The sequence below is a fragment of the Penicillium cataractarum genome (assembly GCF_028827025.1).
Source record: "Penicillium cataractarum strain IBT 29864 chromosome Unknown utg000009l, whole genome shotgun sequence".
In the NCBI taxonomy this organism is placed as follows: Eukaryota; Fungi; Ascomycota; class Eurotiomycetes; order Eurotiales; family Aspergillaceae; genus Penicillium; species Penicillium cataractarum.
In genome coordinates, this window is record NW_026622745.1 from 1,574,487 (window position 1) to 1,599,451 (window position 24,965).

Genomic DNA, 24,965 nt, shown 5'->3' on the forward strand with positions numbered 1-24,965 from the left:
GATTCGAATTTGCCAACGATCTACAGTACTATTTCCTTAAGAACAACTGAGACGAAATTCCCCTTGAAGTAAATCCCTTAAATTTTCACGCCCCGTAATCCTGAATTGGAGACATGGTACTCCAGAGGGGTCAGGCGTCCCAAGAATTGCTTTTGTAGATTTTATTCTGGTCGTCTATATTGAATTCTCCCAGCTCTATCTCATGGCAAATTTTGGGAGTTTCGAATTTGTCGCCCCCTAGTCTGAAAGATCTTATTGCGGAAGAATTGGCTTGTCTCGGGTATATATTATCGGTGGAGTAGAAGGATTTAGATGTTGGAAAAATGAGTTCGAGTCAAATATGATCAAATTTGGAGATAAAGGAAGAAGGCAATATGTATTAATGGAACAAATTCGTATTTCAGAAAAAAGACTTAGAAGCCAACACACCCCGCAAATCCCCATGAAAGAACACATAAAATTTACAATAGTTTCAGAAATCAACCCAATCGATCAAGTCGCCTCTCAAGTCTCTCCCGACGACGATCATGAGCAGAGCCATGCCCGTGGTGACTCCCTTTAACCGCCTTCGATGCCATATTAGCCATAACAGCACCGGCTAAAGCACCGCCAACAGCTCCCAAAGTTCCATGATCCGACTTCTTTCCAACGTGATGTCCGACGAAAGCACCCTGTCAAGAAAACATTGGTGATTCGCTCACAAATAGATAGTCTTTGGTGTTCTTGGTACTTACTCCTGCTCCACCGACGACCGTTGCACCAAGACCCCTTTCACCCTCGGGTGTTACACCGGCAGGGCCTTGTTCAAAATCCTTCCATTGATTCTGTTGATTGTAGGGATTCTGCTCGCCCAGTTGTTGCTCGTGATTCTGGAGAGGATCGAATGGTTAATATTTGAAGACTCGCTCAGGATGAAAGTGATGATTACCTGGTTCGCGAGGAACTCTGAGTTCTGCATGGAGCCCATTTGCTGAGTCTTGTCTTGAGAAGACAAGTTCTCCGGAGTGTAATTGCCGTAGTAATCACGGTTAGACATTGTGAAAATTGGTTGATTGGAGATTGTTGGGGTAGTTTGTGGTTCTGCAGGAAATTGGTTGTCTATCAGTGGTGTATTTATGCTACCTTCCTGATATGCGTTCTATCGCTAATTCCTAGATTAATGTTGGCTTTGCAATAATAAACCCCTCTCGGCCGTATCTACTTTGGGCATTGACGCATATAGCGTGGCCCACTAGTAGTGTGGATGGAGATAAGGTTGTCGCGCTACGGCCATACGGCCGTAAGGCTATCTGAGTCAGCACTACCGCCGATCAGGACCCTAGGTAGATGGCCAAGATCTATACGCTGAGACACGGTACTTGAGAAGCTTGATGCTAACTTTTCTAGAGCAGGCTAGGAATTGCTTACCTCCTCCTTTTTCACTAGTGGGATGACTAGCTTGCAAACTCAACAGTTCGTATGAACTAGCCCTACGGCCGATAACTCAATCAGCGCCGCCCCCAATTTCCGTTTTATGGCTTCAACATCTTTAGTAGATCTTGGCTCAGTATTGTGGCGTTAGAATTTATCCGTTCTCGCGTATAGCTGAATTATAGAAGGGCTGAGTCGAATGGTAAAAATTTCCAAGGCCTGAAGCAAAATTAGACCGAATACGAACTATAAATCGAATCCTTTCACCTCTTCTATAACCAGGAGAGCACAGCAGTCAACAAGTTTAACTTTCAAGACCTACCTTGACAATCAAAAGACTTTCCGCAAATATGTCCAATTGTACAGACGTTACCCCGGACTGCCCTGTATCAGGGTCTATCTATGGCTATGCCCCCAATATCGCAGCAAGTTATGCATTCGCTATCATCTTCGGACTCTGCGCTTTGGTGCAACTCGTCCAGATGGTCAAATGGCGCATGTGGTCCTTTGGTATCGCCGTTATCCTCGGAGCCGTTTCTGAAGTCATCGGTGAGTATAGCACGCACAAACGTCCATATCAAAATGAATTGACAAACTAATCCGACATCCTTCTTTCAGGCTACATTGGCCGCATAATGCTCCACAAAAACGCCTACTCGGACGCTGGCTTCGAAACGCAAATCTGCACATTGACCATGGCCCCGGCCTTCTGGTCTGCAGCCATATACCTGACACTGAAACACGAAGTGAACGTCCTAGGAGCCAAATTCTCACCCCTGAAAGCAAAATGGTACCCCTATATCTTCGTGACATGCGATCTTATCTCGCTCTCCCTGCAAGGTGCCGGTGGTGGTCTCGCCGCTACTGCTAAGACCAACCATGGCAGTGCGGTTGGAAGTAACGTTATGATGGCTGGAATCGTTTGGCAGGTTGCCACACTTACAGTTTTCGGTACTCTTTCGGTACTATTCTTCCTTCGGGTCAGGAGTACTCCCAAGTATCAACTTTCTGCAGAGGCTCAGAAGGTTTGGGAGAGTCGGCGGTTTTGGTTTTTCTATGTTGGGATTGTGGTTTCGTTTGTGACTACTTTTGCTCGTTGTGTGTATCGGTAAGACAGCTTGCTTGACTTCTGGAGTTTGTTCTTTTGATACTAACAAGATTTATAGTATTGCGGAGATGGCTGGAGGTTGGAGGAACAAGATTATGCAAGATGAAGTCGGTTTCATCATTTTCGAGTCTGCGTACGTTTACACCCTAGAATATCTTCGAAGACTGGAGGATATACTAACATAATGATATATAGGATGTGTGCCGTCGCCGTGGTCGTCCTGTGTATCGCACACCCAGGGTACTGCTTTGAGCAGATGCGCGGAGACTCACCCAAGTCGACTGTTGAGGATTCCGTTCTGCTCGAGCAAAAGACCGAGTACACTCACAGCAGCCAGAGTATGGCATAGATGTGACGGAGTCCCGTTCACACAGGGTTGAACATGAGATTGGTTTCCGCATTTGTTCAATGTTAATTTAACCGCATTTTGTCCCTTTCCCTTTTTTTTAATTCGTTTTGCATTTGCCTTGCTGCGTTGATTATATGATTGATGATCAAATATTTCCTTGGAGGCTGTTTTGTGGAGTGGAGAATTAGACTAATAATAGAATGCGTTCACATATTTTGGATCGGTCTTATCAAATGAATTGTAGAACTAGATAGGGAAGTCAAACGAGATTGGTATCCGAGTCTGGATCCAGAGAGCAGATACCAATGAGTTGCTTCCATAGGTTGTGAGCTTCTACCTAAGGTCTACGGATAAACCTAGTCGCGCATGTCTTCCATACATGAGATGTCATCATTTCTGCATGTTTTGAGAAAATCAACACAGGCTAAGTTCTATGACAATTCCATAACATTTCATATCCTAATCGATACAAGGAAAGACATGACATACGTATCTAATCCAGACCAGATATAGGCCGCCGCCGGGGCATAAGCATATATCACATATCGGGATAGATCCAGCTCAACCACCTCCAATCACGACCATCCGTCTTCAACGCTTTTGTTCGTCGATCTATTCACTTCCAATCATACTCGTAGCGGTCGTGACCTGATAAGTTTTATTTTCACAGCCGGGCTGTGTAATTCCTAGGGCACACCGCATCATTTCCGATACATCTAGTCCCCTCGCGGCTCCAGTGATCCATCGGGAGAGGGTTGAAGCTCGGAGGGAAAGAGATGCCAACCGGGTCAGGCCTTTACAGGTCCTTCTTGATGACGTGGGCCTTGGGGAGGGTGCCGTTGGCACGCTCGATGGCGGCCTCGCGGGCACCGGTAAGACCGAACTGGGTCTTGATACCATCAACGCGGTGGGTAGAGTTGATGTTCTTGACAAGGGTGAGCTGCCAGCAAGTGGCACCACCCTGGCGGGAGGTGATGGTGGAAGAAGCAAGGAAGTACTCCCAGATCTATGAAGGAAAGTTAGTGAATGGTAGGCCTATAGACCAAAGTGAAACGAAGTAAACTTACGCGGAACCATCTCTTGCCGTACTTGGCTTCAACCTTGTCCTTGTTGCCCATCCAGTTCCGGTACCAGCGCCAGAGGGTGGCAGAGTAGTGGACACCGATGGTGTCAACAGCCTTGATCTCGAAGCCGGCACCCTCAAGGCGGTCAACGACGAAGCCGAGAGGAGTAGAGGCATCGGCACCGGGGAAAATGTACTTGTTCATGAACAGACCCCAGATGAGGTCCTCGTACTGCCAAGACTTGCGGAGACCAGCGATCTGCAGGAAGAAGACACCATCGTCATCGAGCATGTCGTAGACCTGAGACAAGAAAGTAGAGAAGTGGCGGACACCGACGTGCTCGGCCATCTCCAGGCAGGTAATCTTCTGGTAGCCACCTTCAACGCGGGGAGAATCACGGTAGTCGGAGCAGACGATGCGGCTCTGAGACTCCTCAATGCCAGCCTTGCGGAGACCATTGTTACCCCAGGCAGTCTGGTTACGACCAAGAGTGATACCAGTAACCTGGGCACCGTAGTGAACGGAGGCGAACTTAGCGAGAGTACCCCAGCCACAGCCAAGGTCGAGCATCTTATCACCGGGCTGGATGCCGATCTTCTCACAGACGACGGCCAGCTTGTTGTCCTGCAGCTCCTCCAGAGTCTCTTCCTTGTTGATGTCGCTGATGATACCGGAAGTGTAGATCATGCGGGGGCCAAGGAACCAAGCGTAGAAGTCGTCACCGCGGTCGTAGTGGTCACGGACCTGCTCCTCGTCTGAATATTGCAAAGTCAGTACATCATTGATGCAATTGAAGGGAACCTGAGGTTGTACGACATACCCTGGGAACGAGTGTGCAGCAACATCTCAGGGATGAAGCCGAAGAGGAAGTGCTTGAAGAGACCCATGGTGAACTTGAAGTTGGCCCAATCGTGACGGTACTCGAGAGCCTCCAGGGCATCACCCTTAAAGTCGACCTCACCGTTGAAGTACTTCTCGTAGAAGACCTCCATAGGGATCTTGCTCTTGCCACGGTAGGTGGCACGGTCATGCTCGCTGTGGAAGTTCAGGTAGTACTCGACGGGGCGGCCGCAGTACTTGGCCTTCTCGGTCTTGCGGGGGGAGATGGAGGAAGAGACGGTCCAGAAGGCCATGAGAACGGGGACAGTGGTGAAGATAGCAAAGAAGATGGTGGTGTAGAAGCCACCGCCAACCTGGCGGGCCAGGTACCAAGGCACCACGATGACCAGGAAGATCATCAAGCCATTGGAGAAGCTGTCGCTACCGGGCGAGTCGGCGGGAACGGGAGCATTCTTAATGGCCGGGTACTAGAGACAATTGATTTAGCTACGTTGGTCTCGGGAGCACTTTCGGGGTAGGGAGAGGGGGAGCTAAGTGGGAGCTCGGGCGCTAGCTCAATAACTTACCAGCGTGGTCGGAACACCGCAATCGAAGGCGGGCTTGGACTGCTGGGGAGCTTCCGGAGTCTGAATGAACTCGAAGTCCTCGGTGGACTCCGGGTGTCGGGTCGTCATGGCGGCGAGGGGTGAATTGAGAGGGATGGAGAGTTGAAAAGGAGAGTCCAGGGAGTAAATAATATGATGGCAGTTGGGGGGGCGGTGAAGTGGAGGTGTGCCTGTGCCTGTGCCTGTGCTCCGTGGCGGCGGAGCCGACGCGGCATCTAACACGGTCTGGATCTACGAGAAGACACGTTTAGTACGAAAGTTATTTATGAAGGCTAATAAAATTTCTTTGTCATAAAAAATAGGTAAAGGTGAGTTTCTCTCTACCTGCTATGAGAATATTGCGTGCAATTCCGCATCATGGGCTCGTGTTGTCCGCGCTTACCTGGCCTTGGCTTGGGAGCGATCTTCACAAGGAGTGGGGATTCCTGAAACAGTGTGATCCGCGGTTGAAAAAAAGTGCCGACTGAAGAAGACATTCATTTCCATATGATACGCCAATAATAATTCTCCTGACCAACCCATTTCTCCAATTGCACCCCCCGGTATTGATGTCATATCCAACCAAACCCAGCCCCAAAGATAAAAGGTAAACAACGATAATAGACAGAAGGAATCGATCCCGGATTCAATGAGAGTTCATAATTCCAATATAATAATGTGACATGGCAGTTGTGAGGCAAGCTGATCACAGCGTAAGCTGGAAGTTGTCCGCCTCTTCATCCTCCTCAAAGGTCGGGAGCCGTTCCTCGAGTTCCCGATAGCTGGCACTCTCTTCGCTGTCAAAGCAGCCAGCAGCCTTGCAACGGATCCACATCTCAGAATCCAGTGGTGGCTTGCCGTAGAGCTGCATATAGGTCTCGGGAGATAGCAATGCCTCCGAGTGCGCGGCTTTCTGTGCGGAGGCAGTCTCGCGGAGAGTCGACGAGACACTGCGACCCTTGGAGTATCCGACGGTGGTGTTGGAAGTGGCCGCGGCAGCAGTGCTGCGCATGGAAGAGGGATTGGTCGGCGTTCGCGTTCTCTTCTGAGGCATCAACACAGATGCAGCAGAGGCAACTCGGGACTTGGGGACGGCGACGGCTCGGCTGGGTGCTGAGCTGGGTCTCGGGGCTGCAAGCGCTGCGGCGGCCTCACGAGATCGAATGGTAGGAACTTGACGAGAAGGGCGTACGCTGGTAGAAGGAGTCCTGCGGTGGATGGATTGCAGGCGTGGCTTCGGGGCCTTGGCTACCACATCTTCAGTGTGCTCGGTGAAGCCAATGCTGTCCAACTGTTTCATGATTGTCTCATTGATCATGTTGTCGCACTTGACAGAGTCCTCCTGGAACTTGCGCTGTCTCTTAGTCAAGCCATCGCTGCCGATTTCCTGCTTCCCATAGACACTCTCCAGCCCAAGAGCACGGTTCTGGGGTTTGAATTGAGGGAATGTGGTATCGTATGTGACATCATCGGGCTCATCCGAGAGAGCTAGGAGCTGTCAGCAAGCTACCACCAATTGCTTTAGCATAATATCCTCGTCCATACCTGTAGCCTTTGGTGGCATGTATTCAATGTCCGGCACATCATCATGGGCAGCCTCGGTATAGACTTTGGTCTGGGCCTGTTGGGTGACGGGAGCTGCCTTCTTGATTCTCTGCACAGTCGAGGTTCGTCGGTTGTTTGTCTTCTCGGGCTTGGATGTTCCTGCGAATGGACCGGGAGTCTTGAATGCATTGGTCTTAAGGTTTGTAGTCTTGTTGCCCAGGACAGCACGGTGCTTCGTCTCTATACAAGCTATCCATTAGTCCCACTCGAAAGCTTCGCGTATCTTGACCCAAAGGAGCTCGCGTACCACCAGGCGTCACGAACGCGTTCAATGCCGGCTTTCCATTCTCCTGACGACTCTTATTGCCCTTAATAGTCCCCTTTCCAAAAGCCCGAGGGTTATTCTCGTCGTTGAGCGGCACTGATTTGCCTGGAGTCTTCGGTGGTATTTTGTTGATACCCTGATTCAAGGGCTTCGCTGCGGCGGCAGTCTGGTGGGTGTTTACCAGGTTCTCCTGGTCGCGAAGAGCCAGCATGGTGGCGAGTACAGGTGATTGTTGCGCATGCACAGACAGGAAATCGATTCTGGCGGTAGCAGACAAAGAACGGTGAGTGTAATCTTTGTGAGGCGTCAAGTCGTGGAGCTCGTATGATCCGAACGAGTCTAGAGTGTTGTCGAGGCGGTTGCCCGTGGAGACGTGGAGATCGGAGCCATGTGATTGGGGGCAGGAGGCTGGCGGGGCTGGTTGTGTACGGTACACGGTAACACGGCAGGTACCGTGGCCGCAGTGAAGGCACCTAAAGCTGACTAGCCAGTACAACAAAAAAGTACCCGGTACTTTGCGGTCGGCGGCTCTGGTCACCGCTTGGCGGGTATTCAGTACACCGATAGTCAGCAATTATTCCTCCCCTTACCCAAACTCCAAACTCCCCCACGGCCTAATCCATCCCCTCCATCCCACTCTGGCTCGCTGAGCGAAAGCCTTATTACTTTTCTTCATACATATTACTCTACATAAACCCCCTCTTCTTTCAATCATCCCATCATGGACAAGATCAAGGAGGTATGTCTGCCTACCACCCCCCCCCCCCCCTGTTTTGGCGGGGTAGCTCGGACAAGCTGTCTCTTTTACCCTTTCGGCCTGCCCCTCGCCGTGCATGCCATGCCTATGCATACCATCTTACATCCGCCTGCTCATCTGACCAGACATGATACTAATGGTGTTATTGCTAGCGTATGAACGCCCTCCGTCTGGAGGCTGACGAGGCCCACGAGCAGGTTGAGGAGCTCAAGACCAAGGTCAAGACCCTGGAGCAGGAGAACCTGTCCAAGGAGCAGGAGATCACATCCCTCAACCACCGCAACCAGCTCCTTGAGGAGGAGGTTGAGAAGCTCGAGTCTTCCGTCAAGGATGCCAAGGATGCCGCCAACCAGAGCGCCCAGCACGATACCCAGAACGAGGCCCTCCAGCGTCGCGTGCAGCTCCTCGAGGAAGAGGCTGAGGAGAACGACAAGACTCTCCGGGAAACAAACGAGAAGTATGGCTCATCTTCCTGGCATCCACCTAGCCACATTTTTCCATCGACAAATCTTGCTAACATACTCGCTTCCATAGGCTCCGCCAGACCGACGTCAAGGCCGGCCACTACGAGCGCAAGGTGCAGGCCCTCGAGACGGAGCGTGACCAGTGGGAGGCCAAGTACGAGGAGATGGCCAAGAAGCACGCCGAGTTGCAGAAGGATCTCCACGAGCTCGAGGTCTCCATCAGCAACGTCTAAATTGGCAGACTCAGGGTATCGGTGTAGGGGTGTCGGGAGACTTTGGGGTTGGATGCAGGCTACTTCCCTTTCCAATTGTCTGCTTGTTTCAATTTTGTAACCAGTTTGCGTTACTTCCCCTACCATGCTGTTGGAGACCGCGTCCCCAATAGCTCATATGTGATGTGGAACTATGGTGCCCGTTTTTGTCTTGCAAATTAATTAACCGTTCTTCTATCGCCAGCGTTGGTCTCGTGAAATCATAGATCTGATTAAGCGCCAAGATTTTCGGGGCTCCCAAGTAGTTCCTAGATGGTATAACACATGTACATGTAGATCGCTCCCCTGCGACATGCACTTCCTCGCGTTTTTAAGATTGAACATCGTCTCATTTCTCCCTCCGGGCCTTGGCTTTCTTTGCCTTTGACAAGCGCTGCTTGGCCGCGGCAACTTTGCGATCTTGCTTGCTTTCGTACCGGAACTGCTTCTTCTTCTTCTTGGGCTTGTCGGTCGTGAATTTCCTCTTTTTGGCGGCCTTGGCTTCTTCCTCTGCCTTCTGCTTCGCCGCTTCTTCTGCTTTGGCCTTGGCCTTCTCCACCTCCTCCAAGTCTTCTCCTAGAATCGACTTGCGTAGACCCTCTCGAGAATTGTCTATCTCTTCCACGGTGACCGTAGTGTACTTGTCTTCGTCGATGTATTCGGCTTCGTAGTCCACCGCAGGCGGTTCCTCAATGCCTTCCCACTCGTCGTCGCTCTCTTCTTCGGCGTCCGAGTCGCCATTGTCGCTGGTATCCTCCTCCTTGAGACGCTTCAGCTGTAATTTGTGCTCTTCCATCGCTCGGTTGAACTCTGCCGCTCGCTCTTCGCGAAGCTAGACAAGGCGGATTAGTTATGCGAGTGCCCTGGAGGACTGAAACCTGACAAAATGCAACCCATACCTTTTGGCGATCCTGTCGCTTCTCTTCCTTTGCCCTCTTAATCGCGATCTCTTGCGCATGCTTGATACGCTGCTGCTTGCGCTTCCGGAATCCAGTCAAGAATTCTTCGCGAGCGGCTGGGTCGAAACTGACTTCTTCGACCTTTTCGATCTTGCCGATCTTGCGACGTTTGAAGTTTGGACCCATCTTGTGAAAAGGACTTTGAGTAAAAAGCAGAATAAAACTGTTCAACAGACAGCCAGTGCCTGATTGTGGAATGTGGTTCTGTCGAACCAGAAAAAAAAAGTAGAAAGTCCAAAGCTCAGACGCCGCAGCGGGCCCGGACTCTGGGCGACCGCCTCCGAGGCCAAGTCGGACCTCCCGTTGGCATCATCATCATCCTCCAACCCAGCAACTCCTCCACAACACACAATGCATCTGAGCAGGTTTGGGCTGCTTGCCCTCGGGGCAGCTGCAGTCGATGCCTTCCGTGATACTTCTCCATTCTTCCTCGCATCGACCTCCGAGTACGTGGCTTGAGTCCATCTTGAAACTATGGCCAGCTAACCAGCTCCTCCTGCATGTAGGATCCTAGCGAACTCCGCGAACATCAAGACCAGCGCCTCGCTGTTCGGTGATCTTTCATCCGCTCTCGGCTCTTGCCCGTCAGAATACTATGTTCTTGTCAACCAGCCTGGTGTGCATAGCTCGGACTTTGCGACCCGCAAGTCTGCACCCCGCCTCGGCGCGAAGATGTTGGGCAAGGATAAGGCTATCCGATCGAAGATGAGCGTCAATGAAGTGGCGGGTCTTTTGGAGGTTAAGCAAATCAAGGATCTACTGGAGGAGAAGTGCCAGGCTCAGACTACCGCCATCGACGGCGCCTGTGAGTTGCTACGGCCCCGGCTGCGGGTGGAGCTTGGAAACTAGGACTAACGATTATATCTAGCTGGATCATACCCATCATACTTTGAGTCGGGTCCTCGAATCATCGATGTCGAGTTCCCTATGCTTTCGCTGGGATCGGACCGTGCCGACCAGCTCTCCAGCAATGGTACGTGGAGCTTGATCGTTGTCGAGGTCCTCGCCTAACGTTTCTAGATGGTCTGATCGCCGACATCATTGAGCGAATTCCTTCTTCCTCCAAGTATACTCTTCTCTATATTACCTCGCCGAGGGAGTTCCCCGAGACCGATTCCATGGTCTACGAGACCGAGGAAGCCTATCCGGACTCCGTCCGCATGGAACTTAAGCGCGACTACTCCTCCGATTCTTCCTACTCTAGCGCCTCCGAGTCCGATCGCAATACTTCTCTGTTTGACGAATACCAATTCTTTACCCCAGGTTTGTGACCCCGCCCTGTGATGCGCGTTCCCTTCGTCCTATGCTAACTCCTTGACAGGCCTTTTCATGGGATTCATGGCCTCTTTCCTGTGCCTGATCATCCTGTATATTGCCATCAGCGCCGTAAGCAGTCTCCAGGTGCCTTACGCTGCCTTTGAGAAGGATACTTCTACTGCTGTGCAGAAGAAGCAGCAGTAACTTGGGACGAGCACTGTTTGGGTGGCAGGTCTCGAGAACGGGGCCATACCTTGCTCAATGCATGCTACAATTGAGTTATTTGCGTTCTTTTTCGGGATCAAGGGCACGATTCTTTTCGTATTTTTGTATGATACATCACACTGCGATTTTCTGGTAGAATTCAAGCCATCATCATGTGACATCCCCTCAAGCCGGCTCGGGCCTCAGGCTTCAGGCACTTAATTTAGCGCAGTAACCTGGCGTCGTTTTGGTCTCCTTCGTGTTCTCGCTTACACCAGACGACCCTTTTCCCCCTCTCAAACCCCTCAAACACTCGTTGCTTCCTGTTGGGAGACAGTCACTCGTTTTACTTGGCGATTTCAATGGTGCATTTCTGAGTCGGAATCTGTCAAAAGTGTGGAGTCCCCCCAGATTCTGTCAGGGGAACGGCATTGATCAGGCATTCCGTGCGCTGGAAGAGATTGCAACCCAATTATTGAACCCTCCACTCGAGACCAGCTCTCAGCAGTTCACCGATATCGACTTTACTGATTTCTTTGTCTCTACACCCTCGCTGCTGATCACCAACTACCCCGGCTGACCCGCTGTGGAGAACCCCCCGATTCATTTTACATATTGGACAAGTGGGTAAGAAAAACGAGAACACGATGAGACTCTCACGGCGCGGGCTCGGGAAGCCCCAGCCGTCATTCATCTTCCTCTTGGTGGTGCTGCTGGCCATTGCTGCTCGTGTGGTTGCGAGCCCGGCGGACGATGCGAAGACGACTTCCGCTACAACGGATGCCGCCCAGACCACCGCTGATCCCTCCACCACTGATAGCACCTCTAGCGCGAGCACTTCGTCCTCCTCTTCATCGACGTCGACATCCAAGTCCACCTCTAGCACGACTTCCTCTACGTCTACGACATCTACAACCATGTCGTCTACAACAACGACTTCCTCCTCGTCTTCCTCAACCTCTTCTACCTCCAGCGACAGCACATCAACAACTTCGTCCGTTTCCACAACAACGGACTCAATCTCCTCGTCTTCAACCTCCACATCCGGCGCGGTCGTAACCGTCCCCCCTACCGCAAATGCGCCGTACATGCAAACCACAAATGTCCCCGAGGGCACGGTGTTCATCGCCGTTGGTGCAATCCTGGGCCTGATCGGGCTGGCGGTTCTCGCCTGGCGCGGCATGGTCGCATGGTCTGTCAACCGCTCAGTGCGGCGCGCAGCCCTAGCACAAACCTCCGATAAGAAGCGACTCTCGCGACGTGGCGGCGGCAGGAAGCGCTCTCACGGTGTCTACTCCTCGGCACCGGGCAACGATGTATCCCTCGATAAGCTCGGCGCAGCCACCCGCGCAAGCTACAAGCCCTCGCAGCGGGTCCCCAGCACGAACAGCGGGTTGTTCTTCTCGCCGACGGCTGGCGGTGCCGGATCGCATCATAGTCTCAATAATGCGGGTAACCGTGGTTCGAGTTACCTGCCCGCCGGGTACTATGCTGCCGCCGGTACCTCCACGCCGGTAAGGGATGCAAACGCCTCGCAAACAAACATTTATTCTCCCACTGCTGGTCTGTCCTCGCCCACTGGATTCCATGCAGGTTCTTCCCCTTCATTGCCAGCGGTCGGTAGCTACCCCGAGATGCCGCATACACGCCACTCGCATCTTGGCGCTTCCACCAGCTCGCTAAATCTCAACCAAGCGCCGCAGGGTCGCGCGCCGAGTGCATACTTGGAGGATCTGTTCGAAAGCCATACATCTCCCCGTCATTCCGAGTCCGGTCTTGGTCGTCAACCTGACTCTGGTCGGCGATGATTAGGGAATGACTAGGATGATGTAGGCTGCACATTTTTTGACCCCGATCTATTTTGGTTTCTTTGTGCCATATTTTTCCAGTCATTTCCATTTATTACTGTCCTTCTTCTAACGCGCTGGCGTTTTCGGGAGCTTTTGGGCCCTTTGTGCATTGTTATGTTTCGTATTTACTTTCATCTACATTAGGTCTCGTTTCATGTTCATAAGAGCGAGCTGTGATCTGATAATATAATTTCATCTTCTCGAAATATCTATTGCAAAGTGATAAATGAAAAGCTTACCAAGGTACACGTTACACCATGCATCAACTTCACGTTTTATTGAATAGCAAAGGAATCTTGATTCAAAAATGCCCAAAGCCCTATGTGCATGGTCAACAATTACTATAATCTCAACCCTGGAGCTTCGGTGTAGAAATTATTTCGGACAGTCCCTTTGGTCATCACTCACGATTGAGCCAAGGGTCCGTCAGGATTTCTTTTTCTGTCTGTCTGTCCTCGGGGCGCCACTGTAGCATCTTTTTCAGAAATGCTATAAAGAGTTCCTTATCCTCCCCCTCGAACCAGCTCTCTTCTTCCCCCAGACTCCGTTTAGGAATCTCGACATGGGTTTTCCATTTTCCTATAAATCAGTTGGCACCAGTAGTAATAATCCTTCAAGTACAGAAAATAACTCCCCATTCTCATCAAAGAACTCGGAACTTCTCTTTCCGCGCTTGATAAACTCCGCCGGGGGTGGTCTGGTCCCAAAAGCCCAATAACCTCTGCCAGATGTGCCCGGGTCAGATGTTATTGTTCCTTGGGGTCCTTGCCGGAGAACAGAGCATGCTCCTGGGATAGATCCCAAGCCTGCAAATCATGGTTAAAAGAAGAAATAACAAGGATTGTGAAGAGTCCGACTTACCATGCATCCGACGTTCCAGACGTCGATAGGGTAACTCCAATCGGCCATTATCATCACCTCGGGTGATCTGTAGGCGTCCGGCTGGGCATCATGGTTGTGCACCTCTTCTCCAGAAACAGCCGCACCGAAGTCAGTCAGCATGGGTGCACCATACGTTTTGGGTTCCGTCCAGGGCCGAGATTCGTAGATAGCCCTTCCGGCTAAGAATTTTCGAGGCGAAGGATGAGCACACTCATCCTTCTCAAACTGCTCGAGGATGCTGGGGTCCGCGATTGACACGAGAATATTGTCCGCTCTGATGTCTATTCGCCACAAAAACGTGTGGGTGTATTTTGTTTTCGCACAGTAAAATGTTCAGGCTTGCCTGTGTGAATAAGCTTGCCTTCAGTATGTACGTAGTCGAGCGCCGTGAGCACATTCCACGACGTTCCCTGCAACAGACCTCGCCTGAGACGGTTATCGGGCCAGTGACTCTGCAACACTGAGATGTTGCTCCACATAGGCTCTAGTCCAATAGCGAAATGAGAACCCCCAGGCCGGGGAAGCTTGGCCTGGAAGAGAACTTCGAAAACTAGATCATAACCTGGGTGGTCTAGGTCTCCTTCCCCTAGCCTTTTATACTTTTCAAGCTCCGCTTGTCCTGATGCTCCGCTTTTGAATACCTTCATGGCCACGTAAGATTGATCACTACCTCATATGTAAGTCAGATATATAGAGGCGAAATGGTAAAGTGGTGCGTTACTCACTGAAGTGCCTTGGTGAGCCACACTGTCGAGGAAGCCGAGTTTCCCCAAGACCTGGAAGTTACCAGCCAAGATATCGCCAATTTCGACTGGGTAATATTCACCCTTGAAGAAATGAGGGAAGACTCCCTCCTCAAGCCAGCAGTCGAATGGTACAATAGGAAAGCCCGGGATTGCGGGTTCGGCTTTAATCATGGCTTCGATTTCTGAAGGTTGCGGTTCCCAGACAAGTTTGACCTCTCCACCTAGACCTTTGCTTAACGCTGCGAGCGCAGCATCAGGGTCAGGAGCGGGAACGGGCGTTTGGGATGCTGGTTCTGGAGCGGGCAACGAGGATGACTCTGATACCGGTGTTACCTCAGAGGTTGGAGTCTCGCGGGTTGGCGAAACAGATGTCACAGAATGCACTCTGACGGCGTTTTTCCACAATGCTGCTGGCCGGAATTTACTCTTGCTGCTTGGAGGGTTTGCCGGTCGTGAAGAGCATCTTGAGAATGGTGAGAATCTTCGGAACACCCAGCGGAAAACCCACTTTAGCAATTCCAAGATAGACGCCATGATTCGAGGGTGTTTGGGAGGATTGGAGAGCGTTGAAGTTTTCCTATTTTTCCGTCTGAGATGGGACGTTCCATTCTTCGTGTCTAAGTCAGATGACGAAGTATAATTATCTCAAAGAACAGCGTAGGTAAGGTTACTTAGGTCAAAGAACTTAAGTAAAGCGAGTTTCTTTGTCTTTGATTTACCTCCATTGCTGATGGAGTGCTGGTGGGCATGACATGTCGATAGAGACGTCACTCAGAACGATGAGATATATGGCGACGGAAAGTCCCATGATTCGGAAACCCTCGCGACCTATAGTTCCTCGAAAAGGAATTCCTGCAACCTCTGCGTATAGAGCTTTATCATATTGAAGTCAACACAATTCAGGGCAATATTGATCACGTGACTGATATTAGCTTCCCCTGGACAAAACAGCTCGCGTATTGAGTCATTCTGGACACTGTCAATTGCATCTTTTGCTTTAACTTCTTCTGTGCTCTTCTTGTTTTTCTCTGTAACTGCTCTGCTCTCCTTTTCGGACTCTTGATTAATGAAGGAGTGGGTGTGCACTGATTGATACATGTGTAAGTTGCTAGTTGACTAGTAAGACTAGGAAGGCAAGGCAGCATGTGAACCCCCAACGCTAATATCTCGAGCACGCGGAAAGTAAGAAGATATTCTGTATACAAGACGATTGACATTCGTTTGACCTCCAACTAAAGTCATTCCAGTGGGGGACGGAATCAACACTACAGGGAGTATAGACTCGTCACCTCAATCATTAGACTCCCAAAATATCCCTTCAGGGACCAACGGACAGATCAAAGTGAAAAAATGGCATAATATGTACAAGAAAGCGCTAAAAAAAGAGTATGAGTAGCTCCACAACTTTCTGCAAAACTGATGCAAGCTCCTCGAGCAAGCCAGTGCAAACATAGACATTACCGAGACAATGACAGAAGAAAAGACAAGTTCAATCACAGTCAAAGGGGGAGTGATGGAACACCCAAATCAATCAAGGGAGTGGAAAACAAAGATAAGCATACAAGTGAATGATATGTACTTTCCTTACACCGAGAAAAACCAAAGATCAAGGTCTCGTATCTATAACTGTTCTAATTGTACTGTATGGGTTGACGTAGGTAGACATCCGAAGATGACGTGGGAATCATGTGTTGCTTCCAGAGAGTGGATGTTGTTGAGGAGTCGAGAACTGAGATTCTGTGTCTCATACTCGTTCCAAGATGATGAGTTTGAACGGAACCGCTTCAAAAAGTGAAAAGAGAGTGCAAATTTTGCCCCGTCACACGGGATGGCGTGGCGGTTTCTGATTAATCTGCGTCGAACTTGTGGTTGAAGTCGCCAAGCAGAACATCGTCTAGGCCGGGGCCTTGGGTGTTCCGAACTGTTGCACAAGAAAAAAGGTGGTCAGCAATTGGCCCAAAGAAATCGAAGCTGTAATGCCCGGGACGTATCTGGCTGGCAGACGGCTCATTGCAGGCTAGGTGAGACAGGTAGAACTTACTCCATTCGGCTTCAACCCGGAAAAAGACCCACATCCAACGACGGGCGACCTCTAGGAACATAAGCAGGAACAAGCCAGATTCGGTTTCAGGAAGCCATGTGAGACCCGGGATCACGCGCCACAGCCATGAGAATCGGAGGGCAAGATCCGCGATTATGACGTAGTGGTACAACCGATCGGAAGAAAAGTTGCGGTGTCGGCGCAGACCGTATGGATGATCACGGTCCAGGCGATTTGGGGAGAATAGTGTGAAGTCCCAATCCTTCACAACGTCCCACCAGAACGAGTAACCAGAATTGATGCACGAGAAAATGAACCTGAAAAGGAGAGCTATTAGAAAATGGTCCGTTATTGCGGCGCAGCAAAGACAGCTGACTTACAAAAGACGCATAATGGTCACCTCGCTGAAACCGTGGAAGTCGAGCGGGTTATAGTTGCGGAGTGTGGCGGTCAAGTAAATGACCGGGAACGCGGTGGAATACTTCAAGGCGTTGGCCAAGTGCTGATTTCCCTTGCTCGATTCCCGGCGCGAGGTTGTACGGCGTGATCGCACATATTCCGTCAGACACTGGCGCAGTCGGATCGCACTCGGCACTGCGATAATAATGGGCACGATAAAGTCCTTCCCGCAAGCACGATTGGGCTTGGAGGTCGCGGACAGTCCGTCGGTAAAGAACATGCAGAAGCTGATATAAAGATCCCCCAAAACCCGCGCATAACTGGTCAGGGCATCCGCCAACAGAACATCGCCAAACTTGCCATCATGCGACTCCGCAAGACCTCCGATAGCGACCCGTTTCAGTGTCAGAAGGAGGCGGATGCGGCCTGCCCGGGAAGCCCGGTTGAATGGCCAGATCAGGATCAAGAGGAGGATGATGAAGACGGACTGCGGGATATAGTCGAAGCGCCCAACTAGCTCAAATTGGCAGTGTGTGACGATCCAGAAGACGATCAACCAGAGGGTGAGTGGGATGGTGAAGATGGTGGCTAGTCGATAGGCGGAGGCATGGTGTGGCCGTTGAGTGGAGGATGGGTATCGGATAAGTGCAGGGACGTCCTAGAAGAGGAGGAACACGAGTTAGTTTTTGAATGGGATATGTCGAGCTGGTTTGAGGTGTTCCGGGACCTGCGACGTACAATATTGGCCTTTGCCAGGAAGTGTAGGTTGATCGCCCATCCCCAAAACCCTGCCGTTAAATTAGCCAACTGCGGCTCAAGCTTGTATAGAACCACGACAAGTCAAGGCAGCCGATCACGTACCAGCAACTAAGAGGGTAGCGATCCGAATAGGGAATGGGAAGGTCAACCCAAAGCCATCTATTTGCGGCTGTTGATCCGGCCCCATTATTCCATGGATCGATCGGGGAAGAGGGGAGGTGGAGGAGGAGGGAGGGTGGAATGGAGGGGTGAGAGGACAAGGCTGGACACGATAGATACACCCCGTGGGGGAAAACAGAGCAAAGAAAAGGAATGACTAGGGGTGAGGATCTGGATTTTCTCTGGAGAATGGAGTTGGAGTTGCAACTTTTGGGAGTGGCCGCTTTCAGGCTCCGTCAATAACTTAATAAGCACGATGGCCCTTTCAGGAGTTACGCGCCCTGCGGTCTTGCAGGACGGACTCGGCAGTGGGGGGGGAAGATGTGGAATTTCAGGACTTTTCCAGGGGTCTTGACCGGTCTTCAGTGGTCTTTGAAGGTCTGGAACTCCACCGCGGCCAGGCGTTGGACTGGATTAATTGGGTGAAAGGGGGAAAGAGGATGTCCGGCACTGGCGGAATACTAGACTCTCATAGGTTTAGAGGACAACTGCAGAGTTGTATAATTAGCAGTCCCCGAACTTGATTCGATTTCATTCCTAACAAAAAGACTGAAGATCTTCTTGCGATCGACGGTCAGGGGCTGCCTTTTCAAACCATTCTCGCTGGTGCTCGTCGTTCGCTACTCGCCTGGTGGAATCCACTATGGCATCATGGTGATCCCTGCACCCACTCACTTACGCAGCGCCCAGCACCTGGTGCCCTCGATTGAAACAAGTGACCCAATTTGGCTATTTACTTGTTACCACTATGGAGCCACCAAATTATCTAAAATCATGACCCTTATTAGCCACTGGAGCTGGAAGGGTCTTTCTTTGTGGCTTCAAAGATCAAGGGGAAGTATGGAATTATGTAAGCCTTTTATTTTTAGACATTTTTATATTTTCCATTATGTAAGCGGTGCTCAAACAGGTCACGTATCATGTGATCTTCGCGCTCGGTCTTGAGTCACCTGACCTGAGCCGAGGCAGTCCGGGGAATCAGCCGAAGCATCACCCATCGCCGTGGGGAAAGCCATCTCGGGGTCCATCACCGGAGATGCTCCCATTGCCCCCAATACACCATTCTTGATCCTGACAGCACTTGACAATCTACCTGTGCATATCTCACATATACCAATCATCATGGCCGATGACGACCCCCATCTGTCAATGGCCACCCCCGACGCCTCAGTCGGTTCATCCGCCTCACACTTCTACCCCTTCGCGACATCCCCAGACATCATCCGCTCGCACGAGAAAGACGCCTTCCTCACCGGCGGCCTAGTCCAACAAGCCCAATCCATCGTTCGCGCTCTCCGCGGCGCCCGCTACGCTCATACCCACTCCGACGCTATCAAGCACCTCACCGAGCTCCTCTACTTCTCCCTCACCACGGCCATCGGCAACCGCACCCTCGGCGAGGAATACTGCGACCTCGTCCAGCTGGAAGATGACACCCTCCGCTTACCCGCCATCACTAGGCGTGTCGGATACATTCTCAGCAGCATCCTAGTGCCATGGTCACTACAGCGATTGCTACCCGCGTTACGGCAGCGCGTGAGGAACAAGCTGGAGCGCAGCATTGCAAAGCAACAGCTCCGCGCGGCACAGCAGGCAGGCCTGCTCAATTTCAATAAATCTCCTTCCAGTACGGCGAGTAAACAGCAGAAGCCGTTCTTTACGAAACTTCGTATCCAGCAGTATATCCTCGAACACCTTGATTCGATTACCTCCGTCTCGCCGATCTATGCGCTCAGCATTGCGACGTTCTATTTCACCGGCTCATACTATCATCTTTCCAAGCGGATATGGCGTCTGCGATACGTGTTTACCAAGAAGATTGAGGAGAATGAGCAGCGTATTGGATACGAGGTGCTCGGCGTACTGATGGTGCTACAAATTGCCGTGCAGGGGTTCCTGCATGTACGCAAGATTGGAGCGAGTATGAACGAAGATCAAGAGGAGGCTTCGGGGGCTGGTGAGAATCGCTCAGAAGGCGGGGCACTTATCCCATCTATCCAGAACCCCCTTACAGTACCCCTCCTTCCCGCGTCGACTGCCCGGTACGACCTTGATGAAGATCCCGGGGCGGTGGCGTGGATTCCGGACGGTCAGCAGCGGAAATGTACATTATGCTTGGAGGCCTTTAAGGACCCCAGCGTAACGACTTGTGGACATGTATTCTGCTGGGTTTGTGTGAGAGATTGGGTGAGGGAAAAGCCCGAGTGTCCGCTTTGTCGGCAGGAAGTACTTTTGTCTAAAGTACTTCCGTTGAGAGGGTAGACTTATGAGTTGTTAGCCTTCTCTTGTTTCAATACGCGACTCTGCATACTAGATGTATATACTTTGGTTTGGATGAATATATACCCCCACTTTCTCTTTCATTAATACAGAGCCTGTATCTACTTTTACATTTCATCTCGGTGTCCATGTACTGGCTGAAACGGCCAGGCAAAATGAAAATCCCAATATATTCTCCATAGAGAAGCGCAGCATTGTAAATCGCGATTCAACAGGGCAAACTTGGAACTTAAAGAACCACCTGTAATTCACGAGGACATATTTTACACGGCTACTACAAGATTTGTCAAGGGCTGGGTTTCTGAGTAGCACCACCGTATATTCTGTAAAGATATACCTAGCATCCATCAAGTGGGTGTTTGCCCGATGATGGTACTTTGTGAAGTAGAATGTTAAATCGAGCAGGTCTAGGTAGGTACCGGGTTTAGTGCCTATCACTAGGTTGAGGCCAAGTGTAAGGTAACCAGAATATATATTCAATGACACGTACCCGGGTTCCAGTCTACCCTACAAAAGAAAATCGGCCCGTCCCACTAGGTAACCATGACATTAGACGGAAGCAACGTATACAGCAAAATTAAGATTCATCTTGACATAAAACCAATGCATATTGGGATATCTAACCAAAAAAAAGCGCTCAAAGAGCAATGCAAGGAAACTCGGTCCTAAATAGAAGGAAGATGCCGCTGTCTATGTTTTGGTATCAAAGCCGCGCACATACAATAAAGAAGAAAAGATCTGGAGATGGATCATCTCATGAGCGGTCAACCACATCTCCATCGACTATACCGGGGACAACACTCCTATTCTCAACGTTCACTGCTTCTCCGGTGGGACAAGTAATGGGCAAGTTGAGTTCCGCATGTGCGGGACGAGGTGGGACAGGGTTCATCGCTTGCCTCTTCTGCTCCATGATATTGAACAGACAGATGCAAGCATATGGATCTGTGGCAGCGTCTAGCAAAACTTGTTAGTTAACAGAATCATTGATACTTCAATATTAAAAAAAAAGAACTCACATTGGACCTGGCGATAGTTCAACGATCTCGCCCAATCGCCGCAACGCACGTCCTCGCTTTTTTCAAGCGGTAATCCCAAATGCTCTTCGACCTGTTCACTTAGGTTCACACTCCTCTTGTTGACAAGTTTAGGCTGCGTCTGGCCGTATTTCACCAATTTGTACAAATGGCTCAGTTCAAAGATAGATCGAGCCTCGACGCCGAGGTACTTCCGCAGTCGGGTTGAATCCGCCTTGATAGAGACGCCGACTTTGGTAATATCAGGCGACTCAATGATGCGCTTGAGAGATGGTGCCACAAAGTCTTCCAGCGAGCGCGCGGGCTTGAACAGAGCGATCTGGAAGAGGGCAATACGCTCTTCGTTTGCAAGCTGGATGAGCGACAGATTATTCTGGATGCTGTCCGTGGCGGATGCCTGTGCTTTCCACTCCATATCGAAGCCAACAACCTTGCTGTCGAGAAAGTGTTGTACGACGGACTCGGTGCTCTCGAGGGATTTGCAGTAGTGCACGATAGGCCTCTGTCCATCGGGAGCTCGCTGGTCACTGTGACTCCAAAACAGTGGGGCCTCCTCGGTCGAGGTAGATTCAATCTCGAGGTGATATGCGTCTTCTGCGGAGATGGGGAGCTCAGGATCCGCGTCGAGAGTAGGTCGAACATCAAAATGAGGCGCAGATTCGGGCAAAACAGGATGATTACAATCCAGGGCATGGTCGCTGGACACGGCGGAACCTGTGCTGTACGATCTTCCTTTTGACCTCTGGAACAGACCACCCGGACTGGCAACGGGATTTGGATCCCAGAAGTTGCGTTTAGGGCTCTTCAAGGGCTTTCTTGCAGGGGAAGGCTTTCCTTTTGTGGATGCATCATGCTTGACATTCTCCGACTTTTGATGGTGCCCCTGTTTTAGAACGGAGGTCTTCCCACCTGGAAAGAGCGGTTTTGGCGTTGGCGTTGATGGTCGTCCAGCCGTACTCTTGATCGTCTTGGGCTTGCCAGTAGTGCGATCGGACCATGTCTCATCTTTCATGGACATTGCCTGACGGAACCGAGTCTTCGCATCGACAGGCGCTGGCTGAGGTATGAACTTCTTGGCTTGGCCCAGATAATCCCATACAGCGGCGGGGGCGAGCTTGCTTCGAGCAGCTTGTCGCTTCTGCGGGGATGAAATCTTTTGCGAATTCGAAGGCGACTTAGGTAGTGGCGATCGAGACTTCTTTTCATTTGCTGGTATCTTCGAGGAGTTGGGCTTTGGGGACTCGTGGGAGAGCTCATCCTTGAGCTTGAGCTTCCAGTGAGAATTTGTTGCCTCTTTCGCGGAAGGCTTGGAAGCAGGCTTCCAGGCAGGTTTTGAGCGCACACTCCGTGCAGTCTTTCGCCGTAAGTTCTTCTTTGATTTGGCAAAACGAGAGACCTTGGCTTTCTTCTGCGAGACTCCTCTCCGACGGACTCTCACGGAGCCCAAGTCCAGGATCTGGGATTTCCTTTCGGCAGCCTCTTTCCGGAACCTATCCATCATTTCCAACCAGGTATCCAAGCCGTTGGGTTCCCTGATCATGCGGAAGGCCATCTCGGATATCCAACCATCTTGACGGATTTCTACCATTTTGTGAATCCATTGGTTGAAGCGCCCCATATCTTGGCTCAGTGGCTCGCTAGGTACGAATAGCTTCTGGGCTTGAATCGGGTTCGGCACACCCAGCTTTGCCAATTTTTCCTCCAGCCCGAGCCGATACCAGTTGATGTATCTGTACATCTCTAATTCTCGTAGGAAATCTTTCTGTGATTTCCTGTAGTTCGTATACCAGTCGCTCAGATGAGCCTGGTTTATTTTGCGATCGTGATCATTAAGACCTTCCCACATGGGTCCGAACCCTCCCTGGACTGTCGGGACCAGATTCAACACTTCTTTCGAGAGCTGCGTGATGTACATGCGATGGAGTTCAAAAGGCGCAAGCACGTCGAGTTGCCGCCAGTACTTGTTTAGTTCAGTGGACCAGCTCGGTTTTGGCCCTCTCCATTTCTGCAGATATGGTTTTCGAATGTGATCGGCAACTCGGAGATCTTGCTTTGCCATAATTGCTTTGATTTTTCGATGCTCTTTATCATCGAACAGAACGGCTGATACGACTTTGGACGGTAAAAGCGTTGTTGTGGCCACCGCACGCGACTCGATGAGATTTGAAGACTCGAGCAAGAATGCGTCGCCAAGCGGATTTTCAAATCTCCTCGACGTGCGCCATCTCCAGCGATGTTCGTGTGAGCTCAAAGCAAATTCATTAGCAATTGAATCATTCGCTTCTATCAAGGGTTTGTAAATGGACCCTGTCTGCGAATCCAGGTACATGAGTGACCGCAAAAGCGCCGAGATTGCGTTGAGCCCATTGATTACGGCGGTACCCTTGGCCTGCAAGTCATTGTATTGACCCGCTGCAGTCTCTGCATGGGCAAGTAATCGATCGATTCGAGACCTGGCAGACTTCCGAGGCTTGAGATACTCCCTGTCAAGAAGGGCACGGAGGTCATTGATGAGCTGCTGCGAGATGTCTACCGATTGGGAAAATACCGCAACCTGCAAACTCTCAATTTCGCGAGCCGATATTGACAATTGCTTACTCAAAAAGCCGAGAGGACGGAACGCAATTTCACAAAACTCGTGCTCCAGATACCGGCTGTTTTGGTGTATCTGCTCAACCCGGTTTTCCAAATGTGAAACATACGTCGAGACGAGACTGTCATACTGGAACTGGGCCTCTTCGATCGCTTTGGCAGACTGTGACAGACAATGCTCAACGTAGGCGTACTTCAGTTGCAGGAATTCATCACTCAGTTTGTAGTGGTCCTCAAGCACTCGAGCCTTCTTTTTAATATCTTTGAGTTTTTTGCGATCCAGAGGCGTTTTTGCCCGTTCTTTGGCCTGTTCCTTCAACCGAGTTTCTCGTGTCCGGATCAATTCATTGATATTTTGATGTACAACGCCGAGCGCATTCACGCGTCGTAGTCCGTTTTGGGGTGGAGGCGGCACTTCTACCTCTTCATCATCGTCGATGATTATGATTTGCGCGCGAGGAGTACCAGAGAAGGCTCTTCTGGGCTCCCATCTGGTGATTTGTGGACCGCGAACACGGTAGAGTCGGTTTCTGGGGGCTTTAGGGCGATCAAGCGAGTGGGGGGAGGAGCTGGCGTGACTTTGGATTGTCAACAATCACATATTGAAGCAGTATAGTAAATGAATTGAGAGCCTACCACTGATATGTGAGCCAACAGACCCCCAATCTAAGACTTCCATGTCCAGGCAAGTCACCATGAGCAGTCGAGACCAAGGACGGGTACCTCAGACCTGCTGGTAGGGTTGCCCATCCCCGCATGCTGTGTACTGCGCATAGTGCACTGCCCACGAGATAGCCAGCTTGGCGAGACAAAGAATGCGACACTCCTCGAACCACTCAGCCAGCTTGAATTCGAGAAAGAAACGCTAAGTGAGAACCGCGAGTTATGTACAATGGTCCGATTGTAGGCGGACTGCTCATTCAACCAGTTGTTGTCCGGGGTCGCCGCACTATACCCAATCAGGACTAGTCTATCGGCCCGGAGAAAACCAGGTTCCTGGAGGCCAGAGATCGCAGCTCTGCTTTGTATATCGCGTCCTGCTCGCTCTGAAACTCATTTACGACGTACAAAATACAACTAGAAAGACTTTCCAGATATTCCAG

General features: G+C 50.8%; 12 protein-coding genes across 12 annotated transcripts; 5 read left to right on the forward strand and 7 right to left on the reverse strand.

The window, feature by feature from the left end:
* Positions 1–479: 479 nt before the first annotated feature.
* N7496_011170 (uncharacterized protein) lies at positions 480–1,036 on the reverse strand (the record flags this gene model as incomplete). Its single annotated transcript, XM_056704083.1, has 3 exons — positions 480–671; positions 735–869; positions 929–1,036. The coding sequence occupies 3 exons, from the start codon at positions 1,034–1,036 to the stop codon at positions 480–482; spliced, it is 435 nt and encodes a 144-aa protein (XP_056550043.1).
* A 724-nt stretch (positions 1,037–1,760) lies between these two features.
* On the forward strand, positions 1,761–2,867 carry N7496_011171 (RTA1 domain-containing protein; the record flags this gene model as incomplete). The annotated part of the gene is made up of 4 exons (XM_056704084.1): positions 1,761–1,959; positions 2,029–2,518; positions 2,577–2,651; positions 2,714–2,867. 4 exons carry the CDS (start codon positions 1,761–1,763, stop codon positions 2,865–2,867), a joined length of 918 nt encoding a protein of 305 aa, XP_056550044.1.
* Positions 2,868–3,663: 796 nt separating this feature from the next.
* N7496_011172 (putative cyclopropane-fatty-acyl-phospholipid synthase) lies at positions 3,664–5,445 on the reverse strand (the record flags this gene model as incomplete). Its single annotated transcript, XM_056704085.1, has 4 exons — positions 3,664–3,873; positions 3,935–4,686; positions 4,752–5,238; positions 5,338–5,445. The coding sequence occupies 4 exons, from the start codon at positions 5,443–5,445 to the stop codon at positions 3,664–3,666; spliced, it is 1,557 nt and encodes a 518-aa protein (XP_056550045.1).
* A 616-nt stretch (positions 5,446–6,061) lies between these two features.
* On the reverse strand, positions 6,062–7,436 carry N7496_011173 (uncharacterized protein; the record flags this gene model as incomplete). The annotated part of the gene is made up of 3 exons (XM_056704086.1): positions 6,062–6,843; positions 6,901–7,140; positions 7,208–7,436. 3 exons carry the CDS (start codon positions 7,434–7,436, stop codon positions 6,062–6,064), a joined length of 1,251 nt encoding a protein of 416 aa, XP_056550046.1.
* A 510-nt stretch (positions 7,437–7,946) lies between these two features.
* Positions 7,947–8,679, forward strand: N7496_011174 (tropomyosin; the record flags this gene model as incomplete). The annotated part of the gene is made up of 3 exons (XM_056704087.1): positions 7,947–7,964; positions 8,135–8,439; positions 8,517–8,679. 3 exons carry the CDS (start codon positions 7,947–7,949, stop codon positions 8,677–8,679), a joined length of 486 nt encoding a protein of 161 aa, XP_056550047.1.
* A 367-nt stretch (positions 8,680–9,046) lies between these two features.
* Positions 9,047–9,782, reverse strand: N7496_011175 (rRNA-processing protein RRP17; the record flags this gene model as incomplete). The annotated part of the gene is made up of 2 exons (XM_056704088.1): positions 9,047–9,529; positions 9,597–9,782. 2 exons carry the CDS (start codon positions 9,780–9,782, stop codon positions 9,047–9,049), a joined length of 669 nt encoding a protein of 222 aa, XP_056550048.1.
* Positions 9,783–10,007: 225 nt separating this feature from the next.
* Positions 10,008–11,117, forward strand: N7496_011176 (Ac45/VOA1 transmembrane domain-containing protein; the record flags this gene model as incomplete). The annotated part of the gene is made up of 5 exons (XM_056704089.1): positions 10,008–10,102; positions 10,163–10,461; positions 10,525–10,629; positions 10,677–10,919; positions 10,978–11,117. The coding sequence occupies 5 exons, from the start codon at positions 10,008–10,010 to the stop codon at positions 11,115–11,117; spliced, it is 882 nt and encodes a 293-aa protein (XP_056550049.1).
* Positions 11,118–11,764: 647 nt separating this feature from the next.
* On the forward strand, positions 11,765–12,925 carry N7496_011177 (uncharacterized protein; the record flags this gene model as incomplete). Its single annotated transcript, XM_056704090.1, has 1 exon — positions 11,765–12,925. One exon carries the CDS (start codon positions 11,765–11,767, stop codon positions 12,923–12,925), a length of 1,161 nt encoding a protein of 386 aa, XP_056550050.1.
* Positions 12,926–13,713: 788 nt separating this feature from the next.
* On the reverse strand, positions 13,714–15,129 carry N7496_011178 (CMGC/SRPK protein kinase variant 2; the record flags this gene model as incomplete). The annotated part of the gene is given in 4 exon segments (XM_056704091.1): positions 13,714–13,773; positions 13,829–14,130; positions 14,148–14,490; positions 14,575–15,129. The coding sequence occupies 4 exon segments, from the start codon at positions 15,127–15,129 to the stop codon at positions 13,714–13,716; spliced, it is 1,260 nt and encodes a 419-aa protein (XP_056550051.1).
* A 1,313-nt stretch (positions 15,130–16,442) lies between these two features.
* Positions 16,443–17,981, reverse strand: N7496_011179 (EXS domain-containing protein; the record flags this gene model as incomplete). Its single annotated transcript, XM_056704092.1, has 4 exons — positions 16,443–16,953; positions 17,017–17,693; positions 17,774–17,823; positions 17,897–17,981. 4 exons carry the CDS (start codon positions 17,979–17,981, stop codon positions 16,443–16,445), a joined length of 1,323 nt encoding a protein of 440 aa, XP_056550052.1.
* Positions 17,982–19,075: 1,094 nt separating this feature from the next.
* On the forward strand, positions 19,076–20,215 carry pex10 (ubiquitin-protein ligase peroxin 10; the record flags this gene model as incomplete). Its single annotated transcript, XM_056704093.1, has 1 exon — positions 19,076–20,215. The coding sequence occupies one exon, from the start codon at positions 19,076–19,078 to the stop codon at positions 20,213–20,215; it is 1,140 nt and encodes a 379-aa protein (XP_056550053.1).
* Positions 20,216–20,987: 772 nt separating this feature from the next.
* On the reverse strand, positions 20,988–24,620 carry N7496_011181 (3'-5' exonuclease; the record flags this gene model as incomplete). Its single annotated transcript, XM_056704094.1, has 3 exons — positions 20,988–21,190; positions 21,253–24,440; positions 24,499–24,620. The coding sequence occupies 3 exons, from the start codon at positions 24,618–24,620 to the stop codon at positions 20,988–20,990; spliced, it is 3,513 nt and encodes a 1,170-aa protein (XP_056550054.1).
* Between the last annotated feature and the right edge of the window lie 345 nt (positions 24,621–24,965).